Source organism: Amborella trichopoda, chromosome 3, assembly GCF_054954075.1.
Source record: "Amborella trichopoda isolate Santa Cruz 75 chromosome 3, AtrichopodaSantaCruz75HAP2 v2.0, whole genome shotgun sequence".
Taxonomy (NCBI): Eukaryota; Viridiplantae; Streptophyta; class Magnoliopsida; order Amborellales; family Amborellaceae; genus Amborella; species Amborella trichopoda.
The window spans coordinates 253,445-276,541 of record NC_142338.1 but is presented as its reverse complement, the minus strand read 5'-3'; the positions used below and the strand labels follow the sequence as shown (position 1 = coordinate 276,541).

Genomic DNA, 23,097 nt, shown 5'->3' with positions numbered 1-23,097 from the left:
GGCATCAATTTCGCATGGAACTGATTGGCCCTCTTATCAACGACCAAATCAGATGGACTTTTAACAAAATGTTGATGCATTCCCCACCATTTCTCAAAATTGCATATCAAACTATGGTGAAGAGGGTGTTTCGATGATGAAAAACCCTCAATTCGATAATCTTGATGTCTAAATCTTGGAAATAGTGAATCTTGTAATGTATTATCTAAATCATCAATTTTCAAGACTTTCAAGAGGGGTACATTACGAGGATGCTACTATAATCTACGCATGGTTTGTCTATTACGGCAAAAGATGACCCATGAGTCGGACTCGCATGCATGCTAAGGCGAGGGGCACCTCATGTAAGCACGAGAAATGCATAGTGCGTCGTTAAGAGGGGGCACAATACTCCGAAACATACCATCCACTGGATCCATTCAATGGGGCACAATTCATTGAAGTGTACCATTCCAACCAGAACTTGTGCAAGTTCACAAGAGCGGCACATTTTTTAGATGCTACTATAATTTGCCCATTGCAAAAGGATTAGGTGCCATGAGCCTGACGTGCACACGTGCTCAAGCAAGGGACGCATCATGTGAGCATTTCTAAGACTTTACACTTTCCAAAATACTATGGAACAAAAGGGTTGGTAATCGCTACTTTCTTTTTGGGCAGAGAGTCCATAGACCCTTGATCATGGTGATCGACCTCGAAAAAGCTTATACAAGATTCAATGTTATCCTGTTGAAATAAGGTGCACTTCAAAAATCCATAGAAGAGGGTATTTCGATGTTGGAGATCTCAACCTCGTGATATATGACCATGAAAAAGCTTATACAAGATTCAATCTTATCATGTTGAAATAAGGTGCACTTCAAAAATCGACAGAAGAGGGTATTTTGATGTTGGAGATCTCAACCGCGTGATATATGACCATGAAAAAGCTTATACAAGATTTAATCTTATCATGTTGAAATAAGGTGCACTTCAAAAATCCACAGAAGAGGGTATTTCGATGTTGGAGATCTCGACCTCGTGATATATGTTTTCTAAAATTTAATTTTATAACAAATTTGAAGAATGGAAATCGCATGTAAACCGCACGAAACCTCGTATGCAATATCTGACGCTCTAGTACCGGGGTCTGAAAGGAAGCATTGCGTCCGCTGAAGCCTCGCCTCGCCTCGCCTCCCCTCCCATGAGTAACCTAACCGTAGGCCGGCCGATTAGACGATGAAATCTAATGGCGAGGGGTAAGATGCAGCAGATGGTGGCTTTGGGGGTTCTGATGAGTGTTGTTACGGGGGTTGGTTTTGGCATTTTCTATGTCCACCGTCTCCAAGAAGAGGAGCGACAAAACATGAGGAGGAGGACATCCAACGGCCCTCTTCCCAAACCCTAACACCCCCGGTCCTCTTTCTCTTCCCCTCCCCTCCCCTCCCCTCCCCTCCCCTCCAGGTTAGTTCTTCTGCTTTGCTTCTCCTTTACCTCTTTTTGTTGCTGCCTTCAACTTTCCTTCTCCCTCACACAACCAATAGCATGGCCATGGATAAATACCCAAGTTGCATTTGCATACCCAACCTTACTAGGAATGATTCTCCTCTACTCATACTCTACTATTAAATACACATTATGTGCTAATAATTATAATTATAGTTTGTGAAGTGATAGGAAACCCCCATTATATCTCTTCTTTTGACTTCTTCTTATCCTTTTCATTCTCATTTTAAGAAAACCTAAGATGCTGGTAGTGGATGCTGCCTCTAAAGTATGTAGCCCATTTCTTATGTTCCTTTTCTTTTTTTATTCTCTACTTTAAACGATGTAAACATGGTTTCTCGCATTTGAAGCTTATATGAAATAGAATGTTGGTTTGTCAGAGGTTCCGCTGAATCCAAACAAAAAATGATTAAATATTGGGAACCAGACCTGGCCGTTCCATGTATTTGGCTCCGGCACCTATAACTCGGGCCAAGTTTTCCAAAATTGTTCAATACTGAGATGCACGCTTGCACTGCGGGATCTCCGCTAAGGATGATGATATGTGTTCACCAAATTCTTGTTTCTTTCTTTGTCCTCGTTGACCCCTAAATGCAGTATTAAACCATTTGGATAAACTTAGCACACTCCTACAATTAGTATTGTATGGATCCTTATGAGTGGAAAATTTGTATAATTAGTAATCCACACAATTTGTATGGATTCTTTATTTATAATGGGATAGTATAACACGGGTTAAATTTCTCAATAGACAAGACAAGCCATGTGGCACTAAGCCAAACTCCTACCGAAGGCTAGGCAGATCTTTCACAAGCTATACAAGAGGAAAGAGAATACGAGTGCAACCGCCACATGCACAAGCAATAGACATGTGTCCTAGCTCAATCTTATTTTACTATACACTTGGTGTACTTAAGTGTCTGAACAAGCCTCCACACCAACGCACTATGGGGCATTAAAGCTTGCACCACATTCATTACCCACTGCCCATGGTTTGACATTCGCACAATCCCCATGCCTTCAATACATGCCCACATGGCTCATTAAGGGGGCTACAAGTCTCGATAAACCTGCGCCACGGGTCAAAAATACCCATGCAGGCCATTTCAAACCTGCATGCTTAGTTACAAAAACTATTAAGGACCACTCTCCTACTACATGTGCTCCTAGCCGTTAGACCAACCCATTTGTAGGGAAGTTACACAACTCAACCCCAATCATGACCATTATGGCTTACTCACCTGCCCAGCCAGGTGTATGGCCAGCCCACCTCTTGCACATGGTTTACATCCATGTCTCGTCATGTCAAGTTATTCATGGTCGAGCCAACCAAGCCACTTCCTAGGTTAGCCGTTGCCATCCATCTATGCCATTTTGCCCAAGGACTTGCACCAAAGATCTTTAGCCGCTAGCCCCCATGTGCGTGAATCATTGACTAATGCCATATCATTTTAACTTCTCGCTTGAGGGGGCTTCGCCTACCTCATATGGGTTTATTAGTCTAAAGAATTGGCTTCCTAGAAACTAACTCTGTTAAAGTGGCACAAGTTCACTTACTACTTGCGGATCCTTTGCAATTCATTCCATTATGAAGGGGAACCACAACACCACGTAGCTTGCACGCATAATGTTAAGGAAAGGAATCTGAAAGGCATCCCCTACCGCAACTCTAACGTCCTCCTTGAACGTTTGTCCGTCACCGGGTCCCCCATAAACCCCCGTTTTTGACCCAACGTTCATACGTGCTTGACATGGTATGTCCTCCTTGCACTTGGTTAGTTACGATGATGCACCAAGTCTCTACTCATTCCCTTGGTCAAGTCTGATGCTACCACCAAATTTCTACTTATGCCTTTGGCAAGGTCCACTATTGCCACCAAGTCTTTGCACATGCACGCATTTTTAGGTCCTTGAGCTACCACCATGTGTCTGGGTGCGTGGTCAAGTCCAATGCTGCAACCACGACCCATGCCGCCTCATGCAACCCTCAAGAGGAAGGCCTCGCATTAGCCTTGGCAAAGGTCAAGTAATACATACGATAATCATGTAGGTTGCCAAATCACCTCTTCTTGACTAGTTCACCCCACAAGGGCTAAGGGGATGACCCATTGTAGTGCATCTCCACTGGTAGAAGATGTCTGAGCCATCTTGGAGCTAAATGACTCTTACCATTGGCCCTCCTTCACCACCAATAATATGCATATTATGACTGTTTGAGTCATCAATTGACTTCCCAGAGTCAGTCGCTTCAGTGACACTTGGCATGTACTCCTCTCCAGGCTGTTGCACTCAACCAGTTGCATGGCATTCAACAAGCGTAGTGAGCAGGCTTGCGTTGAGGCCTCCTCATCCTCCCCTATTAGTCAAACTGTTTCGAGTGGCTAACTTTTTGTGGATAGTCCCTCTCGGTGGTCACTTTTGCAAATGAAACAACTTGAAAAGGCCTTCCGAGTTGCCTCTCTATCCTTGGTCGCCCCATTCCCAGGTCTGGTGCCATTGTGGTACACCAGTCTCTCACCATTCGCCCCCGATGGCCCTCCTTGCAGTTTGATTCCACCACACCACGAATATCATAATATCCTAGGCCCCTAGCTAGCGCCATCGCCGTAGACAAGTCTCCACATCTTGCCTTTTTAGTTGGCCTGGGCACAACCTTGCAACCCAGCAACAAAGTTAAAGAATTTGTCCTTCTCAGATATGGTCATATTGCTAGAGGGATGCAAACCTTTTCAAATGGTCTCTCACCGACCTTGTTTATTGAAGTTTTTTCAAAGCTTCTCAAGCCACCTAGGTCGCATTGTTTCAACTCTTCTTTTAAGGCTTCCCAAGTGCTCAACTTGGGCCTTGAAGTGTTCTCGACTAGCATCCTCCACCAGATCTATACATATCCGACGAGGTGCATGATGCAAATGCCAGCATAATCCTCCTCACGGGCATGAGCATTCTTAAAGTATTGTTCCATATCCCATAAGAAGTTATTTAACACTTTAGAGTCCAAAGAGCCTTGACTCTATTGCCCTCACACTTTGAGAGTCTAGCTTGCTTGTGATGCCACACAAGGCCTTTTTGACAAGTGGCATATCTTCTTGCAGGCTCACGAGGCTAGCCTTCAAGGATTCTTTTAAGGCCTTAAGATCATCCATGAATCCTCCCATACGAGTATCGCAGGCGCTACAATGGTCCTCCACTAGGGCCTCCAAAGCACCGCTCCAGGCATTCCAAGGTGGTAAAGTTCTTCCCCAACCCAGTGTCCATCGTGATTTGCTCCAACTTCTCCTTAAGGTGGTTGACATGGCCCCGGATTTCAGTAACACCACCAGTCATGGCCACACGCATTGACCAACCTGGCTTTCATACTAACTGAAATGGAGGCAAGTTTCTCAATAGATAACCCATGTAACGTTAAGCCCAAGTCCTACCTTGACTAAGTAAAGGACAACCTTCCCCAAGCCACACAAGAGGAAATAGCAAACAAGCACAACGGTCACACGAACAAGCAATCGACAAGAGCTGCAGCCCAGTCTTATTTCGCTATACACTTGCACTATATATAGCCACAGATCTTCTCTGATCATGGGTCTGGAAAATATGTTTTTATAGCCTACACACAATCACCCACTATTACAATGGCCATTAAGGACTATACGACATTCAATGCCCACCGCCCATTGTGTGACAATTATCTATCCAACTCCCTACACTAATGCTTGCCCACATCGCTTATGACGGGAGTTACAAGTCCTTGTCAATCCACTCCACAAGTTATAAATAACCATTCAAGCCAATTTAGACCGGCATTGTAAGCTATAACAACTATTAAGGTCCACTTGCCCTCTTCATGTGCACTCCCTCTTTCGCATGGCTCATGGCTGTTACAATCAAGCTGCCCAACAAGGTGTATGGTCAACGCACCTCTTGCACATGGTCCACACCCATGTCCTATCAGGGTCAAGTTGTCCATGGTCGAGCCAACCGAGCCACTGCCTGAGTTAGCCTTTAGCCATTCGTCCATATCATCTTGCCCAAGGTTTTGCACCGAGGGTCTTTAGCCTCTAGCCAAAAGGTGCATGCATCTTGCACCAATGCCGCACCATCTACATCTCTCGCTCAGTCAAGATTGAAGGGGCTTCACCTCCCTCACAAAAGTTTGTCAATCTAAAGAACTGGCTTGCAAGGAGATAGAGTTAACACTGCCACAGTAGCACAAATCCACTCAGGACTTGGGGTCCTTTGTTTAATCACTTAGGGGAACCACGCATGTCACTTAGACTTGCATGCTTTACTCTAAGGAAATGGGTATGACAGTAGGCCTGATGGGGTGAATTTTTTTTTAGATTATGCTGACCTTCTTTATAGATACTAAGGCAGCCATATTGTACTCTTTTGTAATTTTTGTTGTTTTGAAGAAACTCATTATATGTATAAGAAATAGTTTTTAGCCTGTGGGAGATGATATGGTGTACTAGGATAAAGCCAAAATGACTATATATTTTCCTTTCACTTATTGGGAAGCTATGCGGCGGGGATGTGTACTAACTGGTGGGGGCATCTCATCAAAGGAGAGTACAGGCATTTAGGAAACCCACAAGTCTGGTTTCAGTTTTTATTGAATGATATTTTTGAAGATTGATGAAGGGACATTTCAAAGGAGGATGGGAGCTGATAGATTGTACGATATAATTGATGTTTGGACTTTGGATATGATCAATGAAGTCATTCAAAGCATTAAGTTACAAAAAAATTTAGAAACTTTAGTAATCAATGAAGTCATTCAAAGCATCTATTCACTCACAAAATTTGAGCTCCCTTTACCTACTTGGAAAATCTTTCATTCAATAAAGACATAAATCAATATATTGCCAAATTCTTTTTGTCCTGGCCCAGACCAGCACCTTGTTTCGCCCCCCCTCCTTCCCAGTGTTATGGTAGGATCTTTCTTGGTCCTCCCTCTTCCTACACGCTAAATAAAACACATGAATTATTAAAATTAAAACACTAGCAGACAACTGTGACCATGTGATGGACTTTGGGTGGTGATGAGCCATGAGTGAAGTAATCTAGAAATTCACTTATGAGTGTTTGTAAGTATTTATATATGGTTTATTCTAGGCTACACTCAAATGGTGAACTTAGAATTTCTTACTTATAAATTTTATACCATAAAATGCCCTTCTATATTTAAAAATGACTGTCGACTCTAACGTGTTCATGTATCTTTAAAGAGATATTTTTGTTATTTCAAAATCCCTCCAAAATCAAATTTAAAAAGATTCCTTTTAACTTTTTGATTCATTTTTGAATTTTGGAAGCAACTTAAAATAACAAATATTTCTTGAATTTGAGACAAGTTATTGCTATTGTAATTTTGAGATTGTGGGGGTATTTTGTGGCCAGAACTTTTGGAGTAAAAAATTCTAGGTTTACCATTAGAGTGGTGCAGTCGAGAGAGAGAAAATTCTAGGTTTACCATTACAGTGTAGTCGAGAGAGAGAGAGAGAGAGAGAGAGAGAGAGAGAGAGGGAGAGTAATGACCTTTTAACATGGATGTAGACGATGTGGCGTGGGATTTCTAGAACATGGGTCCCTGTTACCCTACCAGTCACTAGCTTCATTAGCTGAATGCTATATGGGTTATTGATTTAGAGGTGGTGGAGTGAATAGAAATTGGGAATTGTTGGCTCTAAGCTGGTTTGAGCTATGTTATGACCAATAGAGTGAGGCTTTTGCTAAAAGATATCAAAAAATTCCTCCATTGCATGTCTGTTTTAGTCCAGTATTGTTCCTTCGTAGAGGTTAATGGGCTTTTGGATTTTGAGCCCTAAATATATTGCTTTGGGCTTATCAAAGTAGTTGCTGTCTCCAATCCTTCTTTGAATTTTGGCAGTATTTCATTTCTAGGTGGATTTATGAATAAATTTTAGGTAGGATCTTTCTGGCATATAATTTCTGTAGAGGCTTTCACTATGCCTTTGAACATCGTTTGTTTAGTGACACTGGAGGACCAAACTTTGGGGTTCGGTTGCATCCTTAACGGGAGGAACAATATAGCATGAGCAAGCTAGATCCTTCAGATTAAAAGGGTGGAGTTTGAGTTGCTTATCTGGAAATACTGGGTAAGTATATAAAATATGGCCTAAAGGGTGAGGAAGGATGACTATAAACTTTGTCCCCACTCTTGACAAGGATGTCCCCACTCTTGACTATGATGGGAAAAAGGTTGGGTGGAGAATTTGTTGGCTCAATATCGGGTTGTTAAATCAAGTTGATCCTTGCGGTATTACTTAAATGGAATCCCAGGTGTGAGAGGGGGCTTATTTTGGGAATTTTATTCTATGTAGTTTTTGGATGTGAGTAATTTGGGACCAAGTTGACACCATTGGTACTGAAATTGGTCTTTTCATCTGTGAGATTTGAGATTGTGTCTCGGAGCTCAGATCACATGGGAAGTCAATGTCATAGTAATTAAACCCATTTTGAACTTGAGGACCTGTTGCCAATATTAGTGATTTCTATTGCATCAACAGTTTCTATGCATGGGATGGTGTTTTTTCATGATATTAGTATACTCAATTGTAGATATATTGCTTTGTATTTCATAATATTCTTGCATCATAATTACCATGACAGTCTATATACAATTTTTGATATTTTCATCTGTTCTGATCATTGTACATATTTTGTCTTTTATCCTACTTAAATTTTATTTTCTGAAGTTCTTGCTAATCATGACAAACACATAATATATTTAATAAGTCATGGTGATACATGGGATGAAGAAAAATAGATATTCCCACTGTTTTCTTACTGCCTCAATTGTCAACTTATGACCAGCACTCGGCTTTGCTGTCTTTTTCTTAATGATTAACTTTTGTGAAGCATCAAGTTAACTGCAAATGCCTCTTGTTCAGACTTCAGACTTCAGAACATAAACTCTATATGGTAGGCTCATTACAACTGCAAAATGCAAATGAGCATAAAAAATACATGGGCATGGTATGTTTGGTAAAATAGTCTTAATGGAACTGGCACAGATTAATGAATGTTCTAGGAGACACAGCATGTAATTCAATTTATCTGTATGGTATCATGTGAGCTGGGATTGAAACCTTGAAAGTTGTTCTGTAACCCTTGCATCCTAGCTAAGCCAGGACCCCAGATCCTACTTTTTTTGATATTATGGTCTAATCATCATACAAATTTTGTATTTTCTCCGAGTTTAAATTTATTTTCTGAAGTTCTTACCTAATCATGAAGAAAAACCATGGTGATACATAGGAGAGAAAAAAACAGATATTCCCAATGTTTTTGTTACTGCCTCTATTGTCAACTTATAACCAGCACAAGGCTTTGGTGTCTTCTTTTTAACGATAACCTTTGTGAAGCATCAAGTTTGCTGCACATGCCTACATAAACTCTATGGGAGGCTCATTACAACTGCAAAATGCAAATGAGCATAAAAAGTACTTGGTCATGATATGTATGGCCAAATAATGTTGTGTACATGGAACAAACAGATTAATGAATGATCTAGGAGACAAATCATGTGATTTTCAATTTATCTGTATGGTATCATGTTCGCTGGGATTGAAACTTTAAAAGTTGTGCTGTAACCCTTACATCCTAGCTAAGCAAAGGAGCCCAAATCCCTCCTCCCTTGTATTTTTCCCAGGAAGTTGACCACTTTTTAGTTGTGTAACAACTGTAGGCATCCTCGTATTTCGCTACAGATTGTTGCTGGTAGTTATGAATGACCAGTTGATAAGTGGAATTACAAGTGCTTCATATGATTCTCATCTTGTGATCTATATTATTGTTGTCAATGTACTTTATTTGACTAAATTAGAAGTGGTTGACATCTGTACTTGCCTGAATAGGAACTGCTTGTGCTGTTGATTGATGCTCTGATTGCATGGAACGAACTCTACACAGCAGAATCAATCTCTCTTTCTAGGATTAAGTGCATTATGGGCAGCATATTTACTTATCTTAAGCATTTCATACATCTTTTTATAATTTTTGTTGTGCGAATAACATGTTTTTAGGCCTCACTATACCACTAGTAAAGCCTCAAATATATACCCACAATTCGTTAGTCATACTAAATTACTCAAAACCTAACACAGTGTTCCATATTTCTCCCCTGAAACTTGCAGATTTGTTTGTTGTTTCATGGTCTCCATGCATTGAAATGTGAGGCTGTAGTGGAGAGAGCATAACTTTGGGCTCTGAAATGCCGAGACAATGGGTCAATATGAAGTTCCACTCATCTGCTATCCTTCTTAAATAATCTTTATCAGTTGAGAGTACCGCCACTATTCAAAAGCCTTAAATATTCTTACCAGATGAGAGTAAATTCTTTTCAGATGAGAAAAGCGGTGTAATGTAAAAAATGCAGTATTCTTTGGAATAGGTCTGAACTTACTTGTGAATACATTAAAACAGCTACTTCTGAATTATTTGCTGAGTATTTGAATACTTGATGATGTCTTTATATTAGCCCAAATTATTTAACAATCCATGTAGGGGATTTATTTTGACCCTCACTATGCTCTCCAACATCGATTAGAAAAAAAGAAAATAATAGTAACAGGGTTTTGTTAGGGTATCCGTCTGAAGTATTTCCTTAATGTATTCAATATTTTTGATACCCTTACACATAATGTAATGTAGTAATTTTTTTGTTTAGGGGTATTTTAGGCAATTTAAGCAAAGACAAAATATAAATTTTTAAAGAAAGAAAAAAATTTATAATTGTGGTGGAGAATGACATCACATGATGTGTTACACCATCCCATGGAGCATCATTTGCTCTTTAACCATCAATAGAATGCTACTAGTTTTTTATAGAAATGTTTCTTCTACCCTTCTTAATGATAAAAATTCCCCAACTCGAACGATTTTATATTGTAAAGCAAGGTAGTAAGTGTCAAAAAAATGTTGAACACATTAAGAAAAAACTTTGTGTAGAAGTACGCGAACAATAATAATAACAATAATAATAATAGGAGAGCCATTCAACTTCTTAAACATGCTGGCTGGATGGGAAGTAGTATTATTTAACTTGGAAAAATAGGGAAGATCAATAATGAAAAATTAAAATGTCCGCCATAAGCTTCAAATACTGGGTTGTTAATATGTTTTACTAGTGCAGATTAAAGATAATGAGCCGAGCGCTTTCTTTTGCTGATGCTTATGCACAGTGCCTCATGATTCCAAATTTTACATGTGATAATTTAGGCATCAAAACACCTTTACTGATGGCCACCGATTTCATTCAATACATCTCAAAATAATCGTAATCCAGTGTCAGTTTTGATTTTAATCGAATCCTTTAAATTTGTTTTTGCTGCTCCAGCATAGTTAATAAATCCCATGTTTGTTATTATAGCAATACTTGCCCAAATTATTAACTTTGGAAAATAGGCCAAATTATATATATATATATATATATATATATAGAGAGAGAGAGAGAGAGAGAGTAATATATATATACACCAAAACTTCAAAATAGAATTAGATGCCTGAGAATATAAGCATACATCATGGGTTCCTTTTCTATGGAGTGGAATCGAGGTGCGTACTGACCACCCCAAATGGGATTCTCTAATCTTTCTTTTCGTGTCTTGCTTTCCTTCTAGAGGATTGTTTTGGTGCTTTTGTTTCTTTTCGTTCTTTTTTTTTTTTTTTCTAAATCTTAAAAGGCCTCTCTAAATGTGAAGTCTTGTGAGGCTATACGCTTGTATTATTATTCTTGGTTGTACTGATGAAGAATTGATTTATTTGTGACCTTCCATTGTGACGTTCCTGATGAATAGTGTGGGCCCCACACTCTCTATCACTATCCATCACCTTAATGGCTAGTGATAAACCAAGGGACTATTTTTTCCATTGGCCTTTATATTATTAGTGTACTTCTTGGCCTTCAAAGAGGTAATATCATTAAAATGGTCAAATTACCTTAAAAAATTAGTGAGGAGGTCCGGTCACACTCTTTTTCAAGAGATTATATATTCAAATACCTGCGTAAATATTTTGTTAAACCAGTGCCTAAAACCCTCCTATATTCCAGATTTGAAATCTTGAACAAGTACCCCCCCCCCCCCCCCCCCCTCCAAGCCAAATGAGACAAATACCCTCCTCTTAAGTGGTGGTTGTTTTAAATCCAAGGCATCTTTTACATTAGGGCAGCTTTTTATGCTTCCCCTACAACATAAAATTTATATACTTTCTTTTATCCAACCCTCCATTCTGAATGGAGGGCTAAGATTGTTCCAATCACAATGTCACGTCTCTACACTATTTTATTTTTAATATTTTTTCTACAAATTATTTTAACACAAAATTTTGTATATCCTATCTTCCATTAAATTCGCATTAACAAAAAATACAAAAAAAAAAAAAAAAATTCAGTAAAATAAAATGACCAAATACCCCTGAAATTTTTAAGGGGTATTTTGGTCATTAATTTTTTTATCAAAAAATTATTTTTAATATTTTTATAGGTGCGCGCCAATGAGAAGATGGCATTTATCAAATTTCATGTTTATACAATTTGTATAAAAAAATTAAAAATAAAATATTTTAAGACGTTGGATCTAAGATCAAACGGTGAGTGCCTTTTTTGATCAAAATTGGATGGCTGGAAGAAAGGGGAAGTATAGATCTTCTATGCTGTATGAGAAGTATAGAAACCTTTGTCTTTACATTAACTTCACTCGAATTAAGTTTATCAACCTACTACTTGTTCCCGAAATGTATTTCTCCATTGTAATCTCTTGTTTTTTGGTTTGCATTTTGGTATCTTAACTGTACTTATCTGGTGTTTCAAATTATCAAAGTACCCTTGCTTGTACTTTATTCCGAACCTTTAATAAAAGGGCCATGTTGGACTTTGTTTAATAAAGTGTATCGGGTGGTACATGAGTGAGATTATCTTGTTAAAGTAATCATCTTTTTAATAAGTAAATTGACTATTTTTGAGGTTCTATTTTAATATCTTCCAAAAAAAAAAAATGTAATATGTAAAATGTACTCGGTGGTACAATTACTGTTAAAGTTATTGTCCACCCAAGCGTAATGGGTGAGTATGATAAAAAGCGTCACACACGCACGCGCACACACTATATATATCTTTATATATCACCCAAGTGTAAAGGGTGAATATGATAAAAAGGGTCACACAAGCACGTGTGCACACACTCTCTTTATATATATATATATAAATAAAAAATAATCCTACAAGATCTTTCTTCATCCATGTGTATGGTCTCAAAAAGATCACCATTAAAATTAATACCGATCTATAAAAAAGTCAAGTTTCACAACTATGTGATAATTTTTTTAGAGATCCGTGTCGACTTTGTTAGTTATCATTTAAGGTTCTAAACACATGGATAGGAGAGGGTTTTATAGGGGAGGGTTTTATACAATCAGTAATATATATATATATATATATATATATATATATATATATATATATATATATATATATATATATATATATATAAAAGAAATGATCATGTGAGCTAGTGGGTTCACAAGAGAAAATAAGTCCAACGGCTCAGATTAAATATGAGTCGATCTGACGATCACGGATGTCCAGTAGTTTTAATTGTTTTACTAATCCAAATCACTTGAAATTTTAGGCGTGTGTTCTTCTCATTAAGTCAAATCTAAGAAAAAACATAATCTGTAAAAATAAATTGATCAAAATACCCTTGAAACTTTAAGGAGTATTTTGGTCAAGTTTTTCATGCAAAATATTTTTTTTATATTTTTCAAAGATTCACCTATTTTTGATGAATATACGTTTAAATTTTAAGTGATTTGGACTGGGCCGTTGGACTCATGTTGACTTGTGAGCACACTAGCTCACAGGATCATTTTCATATATATCTATATATATATATTTATATATATATATATATATATATATATATAGAGAGAGAGAGAGAGAGTACTTATACATACTATTATTTATTTAAAGTACTTAATATTTTTGGACAGCTGATACATTTACCTCATATTGTAGTAACTTTCTTGTTTATGAGTAATTAATCAATAGTAAAATAAAAATTCTTAATAGAGAGAGAAACATTTATTAACTATAATGGATGATGACATCTTCTACATGAGGTATGACATTACTTAAATTGATAGATGATTGCTTCTTAACCGTTAATAAAATGTCACTAGTTTGTTGTAAAAATATTTATTATTACCCTTCTAATTTCCCAAAAAATTGCCGAACTAAAGAAAAAATTGTATTATAAAATAATAGGCAATGATTGTCAAAAAAATGTGAGAGTATATAAATAATAGGATTATATACAATGAGACTATTTATCTTTAATATAAGGTAGTTACAATTACTTACGACTATCGGACGATTTGAAATTTGATAGCTTAGCAAAAAAAAATTTTAAAGTTTAAGCTTGATCAATAGAATAATTGCAGTGGTACTAAAGGTAAATGGTCTCATTCCCGTATGTCTCTTTATATGTTTGAGAGAATTTTGTGTGCGATGGTTGGTTGTTTGTCGGTCAGTATAAAATTGGAGTGTTTGGTTTTGCAGCTAATCGCAGGCAACACGTAGAAGGAAGTGGTTATATAGGATTGGTGCACGCACACGCTTACGCTTTTGCAACAGCCATCTACCCCTCTCCTCTCACACTATAAATAAATATACAGGTCATCTCTCCTCCTCCATTAATCCTATGCTCTCATTTTCATCCATGTCTTCTGCTCTCCGCCTCCTCTCACCTCCTGCCAGAGGAATCTTCTTCCATTCCTTGAAGAGAGAGAAACAATGCTATTCCTACTCATCTTCATTATTATATTCCCCTCCTTGCTCTGAAAGAGAGAAACAACCCCCACGCCTTTTGCAACAGATGCATCATTCGGTGCACCTTCCCCACACCAACAAAAACTCCTCTCTCTCTCTACCTCTACCTCTACCTCTACCTCTACCCCTAGGACGAGATTCTTGGAGCCAAAAGATGAGAGGCTCCATGAAAGATAGCCTTCTCCCATCTGTACCTCATGTCATTGAACAAATAAGAATGGGTGTGAGGAAGAAGACAGAGGAAGAAGAAGAGGGTCTCATTTTGGAGTCCCTGGGGAAGAAACTCAAGGATTGTCCCCAAAACACTCTCTCTTACAATGATTTCATTGATCTCTGCAAAAAGCACCACCACCCATCTTCCCAAAAGCATGGTATTGACCACCTTATTGAGTCTCTAGATGAGTCAGGTACTGTCCTTATAGCAGGCAACAGAGTCTTTCTCCACCCAGAGCAGATCCAACAACAGGTCCTGTCATAGCGCTCTTTCTCTCTCTCTCTATTTATGTGGATTTTCTCTCTCTACCATGTTTTATGAGTGGGTTGCCCGCCCTAATCCTGTGGTTTATATGTTGCAGATGGAAGAGGTGCTGATGAGAGGGACAACGAGATCAGAGGAGAGAAAAGAGCTGGAGAGGTTAGAGAGAGAATTGAGAGAGATCGAGGGGCGGGCCAAGAAGCTCGCAAAGAGGGAACTCTGGTGTGGGCTGGGGGTGGTTGTGGTTCAGAGCTTGGGGCTCTTTAGGCTCACATTTTGGGATCTTTCATGGGATTTGATGGAACCCATTTGCTTTTATCTGACCTCTCTATATGGTTTAGGGGCCTATGCTTTGTTCATGGCCACCTCACAGGAGCCTTCCATGGAGGGGTTGTTCTCTTTCAGGTTCAATGCTCGGCGAATGGCTCTTATGCGAAAGCATAACTTTGATCTCCAAAGGTTCACCTCCCTCCGCACCACCCCCACCCTAACCCTACCATCTTTTTAGACAGAGTGTGAGGGAGAGGGAGAGATGAACCTTGTTTGTGCTTTTTCTAACTCTATTTTCTTCTGAGAGATTTTTTTTTTTTTTTTTTTGGGAGTCTTATTCGTTCCCAAAAGTGCGGATTCAACCAAACCAACAAAAAGTGGAGAGGGAATTCTGTACACTACGCTATTGCCGATTCTTAGATGGAAAAAGTTTTTATAAAGGTGGGGCCCTAAACAATCAAATTAAAGCGCACCTAAAAAATTTACAGAAGAGGTTTCAATGTTAAAAAATCTTCAAATTGATCATCTCAACATTAAGATGTACAGACTTGGAAAAAAAAAAAAAAAATCTTAAAAATAGTGCATCTTGTAATGTATTTTTGGATTATCGATTTTCAAGTTTTCATAGATTTGTTTGATCTGCACTGTTTTTGGAGGTTTAAAGTTTATAATTAGAGATGAAAATAAATTTTTAAGCTATCACAATGATTTTCATTGTTAAAATTATATTTTTCGATACTATTTGATGGCGCGTCTTACATTTGATGGTTTAGGGCCTCAGCCTTATACAAACCACACCATTCTTAAATTGGGTCTTCATGGGTAATGGATGGAGATGGGCATCGTTTGATAACAAAACTAATTATAAGAACAAAATATTTAGCCGTTGATGAATCGAAATATTAATGCCTGATAAGAGTCATGCAAAAAAGGGGGCACTCCCCCTTTCTATTGCTGTAAAATGCAGAAGATAAGGAGGAGATGGGGCGCCACGTCTTTCTCCCCCTAAAGTAATTTAATTTAGTTCAATTGACGATTGATGAACCGGATACGGTTGGATTGAGTATCACTTACAACTGCCTTTTGGATGCTTAATAATAATAATTATACCAATTAATAGTATATTCTTATATATAAACACTTAAAAAGTTTTTGAAAATAAGTGGTCTAGATAATGTTTTATTAGATAAACTTAATTCTATTATAAAATGAGTGATGATCTTATAAGACCTTCCCCCATTCACGTGTGTAGGACCTCAAAAGATCACCATTAAAGTTGGCAAAGATCTCTAGAAAAGTTATCACATGGGTGCGAGATTTGATTTTTTTAGAGATTCGTACCAACTTTAATAGTGATCGTTTAGGGATCCTACACACATGGATGGGAGAAGGTTTTATAAAATCATTTCTCTTACAAATTTACACCTAATAGAAACTTTTCTATTTCAATTAATATATTATGATATAAATTGAAAGATATGGAATTGTTAGCTGCTTTTCTTTTAAGAGATGGGGGATGATTGGTTGGCTGATAGACATGACATACTCCAATGGTAATTAAGAAAATTAATTGCGAAAGAATTTTATTAAGAGATGAGAAACCCAAAAAAAATACCATGAAAGATGTATTATTTAACATTTTACATAAAATCAAACAAACAATATAGATCTTATATGTATTTTGATAAATTGGCTTTTTATTAAACAAAAAAAATGTAATGAAGTTGATTGTTCACCCTTCAAAAAGATAACAATGCTAGGGTTGAGATTTTATAAGGAAGAGTGGTTAGTTGATTGATTCAAAATGCCTGCCGATATGGACAAATTAAATGGAATGAAAAAAAGGTTTGACGCGGCGCCTCGTTCACGTTTTCTGTTTCCATATTTCAAAGATGGCCTCGTTCACGTTTTCAAATTTTCGCGGACGGAACGGGACGGGACGGGACGGGACGCCACGTCTCCTCCATATCCACACGTTATCCTTCCAGAGAGAGAGAGAGAGAATGCCCCGTCCGAATGATTGACTTGGAAAAAGTATTTTACATCAATTTTTTTTTTTATACAAGAGTACTAATTTGTATTGATTAATTGGAACATTACATTTCAACCGTAGTTAGCAAGGCTCTTTTTAAAACACGATTTTTTTTTCAAGAACTTCGAGTTTTTTTAAGAGATTTTAAAAAAATCACGTTTTTTTTAATGGAACTAATATAAATCCGTATTTTATCTTTATTTCAAAAAAACTTTTTTCCTTATAAATTTATTTTTTCATTAACTTGATATTATTGAATTTTGGTTTAAAGATATGCATATAAACAATAAGACTAAATAATAATCTTGATTTAGCAAACATTCCATCAAAAGTTCTAATAATAAGTTCCCTTAAAAAAAATTGTACAAAAAATACAAGCAATATAATTTCCTAAAAAACTATGATATCAAAATAAAATTGTATATCTCATAATAACAAGTAGAGTTAGATGAAGAGTAACTCAATGGAAAAAAAATTTCCCTTCAAACCCCGAACATCCTTATAAAGAGTGTAAAATTCGTAAATGGGAAAGAGATGCGAGAATTTGGTGTCTCTCTATTGATATTGAGCTATTTATAACAATATACAACTCATATAAAAATATACAGCAATATCCCTTAATTGAGGGGATGATGAATAATAAATCTCTACAATCTAGAAGGTTACAAATATAGCCAAGTGAAGCTCTACCAACCAAGAAAGTAGATATGGCCAAATCAATCTCTACAATTAGAAAAGTGAGCTATACAATCCTCAATACTCCCCCTCAAGCTGGATTGTGGAGGAACGAGACATCCAGCTTGCTTCATAAATAATGAAATTGGTCCCGTCCAAGAGCTTGGTGAAAATATCTACAAGTTGATTTTTGGTAGAGAGATAAGCTGTTTTTACAAGGTCATTTTGAATTTTCTCTCGAACAAAGTGGCAATCTAACTCGATATGTTTCGTCCTTTCATGAAAGACGAAATTTGCTGCAGTGTGTAGTGCTGCTTGGTTGTCACAATAGAGGAGCATGGATTGCGAGTGTCTTATGCCTAGGTCAACAAGAAGATACTTGAGCCAAGGGAGCTCACAAGCAGTGGTAGCCATGGAGCGATATTCTGTTTCTGCAGAAAAACGAGATATGACCTTTTGCTTCTTAGTGAGTCATGATATAAGATTGTTGCCAAGAAAAGTTATATATCCCATTGTGGTATGTTGGGTCCTTGGATAACTCGCCTAGTGGGAATCGCAAAACGCGGATAGTTGCATGTTGTTGGTGGAGGAAAGTAAATTCCTTGTGCGGGTGTGTGTTTTAAATAACGTAAAACATGATGAGTTGCTTCAAGATAAGGTGTCCATGGTTTGTGCATGAACTGGCCCAAGATGTGCACAACATAAGTAATGTCGAGCCGTGTGTTACAAGGTATATGAGTCATCCCACTAGACGACGATATTGTCCTGGATATGTTAAGAGTTGACCTGTATCATTATTAAGTTTGTGATGTTGCTCAATGGGGAAGGATATTGGCTTGCAACCAAAGAAGCCAGTTTTAGACAAATGTCCAAGGCGTATTTCCTTTGTGTGGGAAGGATCCCTCCAGTGGATCGTGCGACCTCGATGCCAAGAAAGTATTTTAGCAATCCAAGATCTTTGAGATGAAACTGAAATTGCAAAAATGCTTTCAATGAGGAAATAACATTGGCATCATTGCTAGTGAAAATCACATCATCAACATAAACTAGAACAACTGTAAAAGAGTGAACGACATTGGATGTGAACAGATAATAGTCCGCAATGGATTGTTTGAATCCGACATCACGGGGAGGTTGGGAAAATTTGTCAAACCAATTTCGAGAGGCATGTTTAAGGCCATATAAAGACTTCTATAATCGGCAAACTAGATGCTCCCCTTACGAGGATGACCTTGTGGAAGTTCCATGTATACTTCTTCATGCAAATCCCTATGGAAAAATGCATTATTGACATCTAATTGATGCAATTTCCAGCCCTTTGCAGCAATTATGGCTAAAAGACATCTCACAGTAACTAACTTTGTCGTGGGAGAGAATGTCTCATGATAGTCCAACACTTCCATTTGGGTATAGTCTTTCGTGACAAGACGTGCTTTGTAGCGATCGATAGTGCCGTCTGCCTTGTACTTAATCTTGTACACCCATTACAACCAATCGGGTGTTTCTAGGGTGGCAAGAATTAAACAATCCAAGTGTTGTTGAGATCAAGAGCCTTAAGCTCAGCTTCCATGGAATCATGCTAGTGGGAGTGTTTCACAACTTGTGCATAAGTTCGTGGTTCATTATGGAATCCGAAATAAAATTGGAAATGAAACATGGTTTATCAGGAGAAACAATGCATGATAGAGGTTGCTTGAGTGAAGCCTTATTGGTGAGAGACGAGTGTGCGTGAGTTTGGGAACACAAGTAATAATTAAGACGAGTGGGACACCAACTGACATGTTCCGAATGACGCACGAGGGTAAGAGTAGGAATGTGTGTAGCAGGCAGGGATGGAACTGGGGTAAGTGACTCATGAGTAGGTGGCACCTCAATATCAGGAGTAGGTGGGCATAAAGATGGAACTTCAAAAGTGTCATTGTCCACAACATGCATGGGAAGAACCGTGGGAATGGTCTCAAGTTCCATATTTTGTTTTGAAAAAGGAACATATCTTCATGGAGATCACATCTCGACCAGTAAAATGATCTCCTTTTGCAAGTCAAACAAAAACATATTGCTTAGACCTAGGATAAAATTTGTGTTTATCAATATCACTATTATGAGTATAACATTGGCATCCAAAAACACGTAAGTGTTCATAAGATGGCTGAGTTTTAAACAATACTTCACATGGAGATTTGCCAGACAATATCGGTATGGGAATTTTATTTATCAACTATGCCGCAGTTAAAATACATTCACCCCAAATTTTAATGGGAAGATGAGCCTGAAAGCACAAAGCATGTGCCACTTCAAGTAAGTGATGGAGTTTGTGCTCAACAATGCCATTATGTTGGGGTGTATGTATATATGTTCGCTGGTGGAGGATCTCACGTTGCTGAAAAAAGGTTTGCATAGTGTGAGACAAGAATTGAGCTGCAATATCGGTTCAAATATGTTGAATACGACAATTGAAGTGGGTTTGTACCATTTGCAAAAAAACCTTTAGAAAACGATTAGTATCGGAATTGAACCTCATCAAGTAAACCTATGTGCATCGTGAACAGTCGTCTACAATAGTCGAGAAATAATGTGCTCTTGAGTGGGATAGAGTGGAGTATCCACCCCATATATCACAATGGATTAAGTTAAAATGGTCTTTAGATTTATTAAAACTAGAAGGAAAATGAACTCTAGTCTGTTTAGCCAAAGTACATGCTTCACAAAAAGAAATAGAACATGGAGAAAAGTTTAAATTTGAAAAATGCAAACTAGACATCCGGTGCCGAGAAGGATGCCCTAGCCTCTTATGCCATAACTCAATAGAATGACTCTGAATAGCAGGTAAGGCAGTGAAATTATTAGGGACATTGGAAACGAAGTGATATAAACCGTATCGCACCTCACTAGCTTCAATTAGCTTCCTCGTGCTCAGGTCTTGAAAGACACAAAAGGTAGGGAAAAATATAGCAGCACAGTATATGGAACTAGTTAATTTGCTCACTGAGAGAAGATTGTAACTAAAAGCTGAAACATAGAAAACATTATCTAGGCTAATAGTTGGACTCAAGCTGAATTGGCCTATATGAGTAATGGAAGTAGTTCTACCATTAAGCATGCCAACATGTTTACCATTATGATTTGGAACACAAGTTGATAGCCTAGAAGTGGAACAAGTCAATTGGTTGGATGCTCCAAAATCAATGATCCATGAGTCATCATTGTTTTTGGGAATGTAAAGACAAACTTCCATACATGCAAAATTTGCAACAATTGGTTGGGTTTTAACATTCAGTATAGACATCAACGGTTGATAATGGCTCCGGTTTATGGAAGGAAAGTTCATCTTAGATGAACCCGAGACAACTGCACTATTGCTAACGAACTCTACACCCGAAGTTGATGTTCTGCTGGCCATGGTTGGCTGATTGCATGGCTGAGTTATGAGCATGTGGCTGATCCTTGGCCTTGGGATGACCAACAAGATACCCCAATAACTGGTAACACTTTGCTTTGATGTTGCCTTCACGACCACAATGCTCACAAAATGGACGCGGCTTCTTTCCGCCATAACACCCTCTCTTCTCCAAATTTGAATGATCCGCAAGAGCAGCTGCTTCTCCTTGCAAGGGTTGACAAATTTGCTCCCATTTTATGTTTTTCTTGTAAGACTAATGAGTAAACTTTGCTGATATTGGGAAGCGGGTCCATAGCCAAGATTTGACTACGAACGGTCCCAAACGAGTCACTCAGTCCCATTAGGAACTGGTACACTTGTTCGAGTTGTTGTTGGGCATGCATCTTTTTAAACGATCAACAAGTGCAAGTAGGAATTTTCGCGTACGAGGCTAGTTCGTCCCAGATGGCCTTTATAAAAGTAAAGTAAGAGGCCACTGAGGACTGCCCTTATTGGATTGTAGAGAGCTTCCTCTTGAGATTATAGATCTTTGGACCATTTCCTTGAGAAAACCTGTCCTCGAGATCTATCAAAATTTCATATGCGGTGTCCGCATATGCGACATTATCTACAAGATCTTTGGAGAGTACACTGAGTAACCATGAAACCACTATGTGGTTGCATCTCTCCCGTCTTGATAGCAGTAAGTGGTTCAGATGGTTTGGGAAATGAACCATCTACAAAGAACAATTTATTTTTTGCTTCTAGAGCCACGGTCATGGCTTTTCTCCACGCGTTGTAGTTGTCTCCAAAAAGAGGTTTAGAGACAAGTACGATTCTCAGATCGTCAAAGTGATGGAGATAATAAGGAGAAGATAAGTCGGAGGCAGAAGCATTACTACTTTCAAGTGAAAACTGAGACTCGTTACCTGATTGCGAGTTTGCATTGTTTCCATTGTGTGCCATGGCTTGAAGGTGAAGAAGAGAGATGACAAGCAGGTTTGCTATGGACTTTACTGCTCCGATACCACGTAAAATTTGTAAATGGGAAAAAGATGTGAGAATTTGATGCTTTTTTCTATTGATATCGAGCTATATATAACAATATACAACTGGAATAAAAATATACAACAATATCCCATGATTACAAATATGGCCAAGTGAATCTTTATCAACTAGAAAAGTAGATATGGCCAAATCAATCTCTACAAACTAGGACAGTTAAAGTAAATCTCTACAGTTAGGAAAGTGAGCTATACAATCATCAATACAGAGTAATCAAGAGATTCAATAATACCAAAGATTTAGGCAGCTAAGAAATAAATGTGAGAATCGAATTTGTTTAAGCATTTTGTTGCTTTTTTTATGCATAGAGAAGTCTAATGAATTTCATATTTTGATTTTTTATTTTTTATTTTTAATTTCAGTAGTGTATATAACATAGCAATTTGAATGGACCATTATTTTATATATTTGGATCTTTATATTTTATTTTAGTTAATTATAATCCTATTCTCGAAGTCTTCTTTATTTTTTTCTACGAAGTGGAGTCATATACTTTGGTTTACAGTTCATGTTATTTACTCATATAGTTCTTGTGTTTAATATTCTTGTTGTTGTTTCATTTTATGCTCCCAATAAATATATTATATGATTTGTACTGTGACAACAGAGTTAGTATTATTATTGGATTTATTGAGAGTTTTGATAAAAATTATCTTGTATCACTCAAAGGCCATAAAATTATTATTCAATAGATTTGATGTATCTATAGAATAATTGCAATTCATAATCCTATATTATATCATTTTATGTGTCCGATTTGTTTACTCAATTTTTTTGAGCCAAGTCTAAAACATTCACGATGCTATAAATTGCCGTATTTTTGGGCGATTTGACCTGATTTTCTCCTTTGACTTTTTAAAATAAAACCAATT

General features: G+C 37.6%; 2 protein-coding genes across 7 annotated transcripts in view; one reads left to right on the top strand and one right to left on the bottom strand.

The window, feature by feature from the left end:
• The first annotated feature begins 1,133 nt into the window (after positions 1–1,133).
• LOC110007753 (calcium uniporter protein 5, mitochondrial) lies at positions 1,134–18,647 on the top strand. 2 transcript variants are annotated; one of them, XM_020670715.2, is made up of 4 exons: positions 1,134–1,443; positions 14,060–14,795; positions 14,905–15,263; positions 18,068–18,647. In XM_020670715.2, exons 2-4 carry the CDS (start codon positions 14,202–14,204, stop codon positions 18,162–18,164), a joined length of 1,050 nt encoding a protein of 349 aa, XP_020526374.1. In that variant the 5' UTR covers positions 1,134–1,443; positions 14,060–14,201; the 3' UTR covers positions 18,165–18,647. The 2 variants fall into 2 exon arrangements, 1 of the variants encoding a protein (XP_020526374.1); XR_016052633.1 differs by lacking the exons at positions 14,060–14,795; positions 14,905–15,263; positions 18,068–18,647 and adding an exon at positions 9,639–9,960.
• The window catches only part of LOC18439606 (Protein kinase superfamily protein), a 17,831-nt gene continuing 12,375 nt past the window's right edge, over positions 17,642–23,097 (bottom strand). For 3 of the 5 annotated variants that reach the window (XR_016052631.1, XR_016052632.1, XR_016052629.1), the window contains exons 8-9: positions 22,090–22,176; positions 17,642–18,212 (exon numbers count right to left, since the gene is read on the bottom strand). The gene's annotated coding sequence lies outside the window, so the exon portion shown is untranslated. Of the gene's footprint in view, positions 18,213–20,922; positions 21,377–22,089; positions 22,177–23,097 lie in introns of those variants that run through there. The other 2 variants (XR_016052630.1, XM_088862647.1) reach the window with 2 other exon arrangements.

Excerpts from the sequence above, each read along its gene's own strand:
- LOC110007753 (XM_020670715.2), top strand. The coding sequence starts at position 14,202 with ATGCTCTCATTTTCATCCATGTCTTCTGCTCTCCGCCTCCTCTCACCT. Across the intron at positions 14,796-14,904 it reads CAGAGCAGATCCAACAACAG|ATGGAAGAGGTGCTGATGAG; the intron begins GTCCTGTCATAG and ends TATATGTTGCAG. Across the intron at positions 15,264-18,067 it reads CATAACTTTGATCTCCAAAG|ACGAAATTTGCTGCAGTGTG; the intron begins GTTCACCTCCCT and ends CTTTCATGAAAG.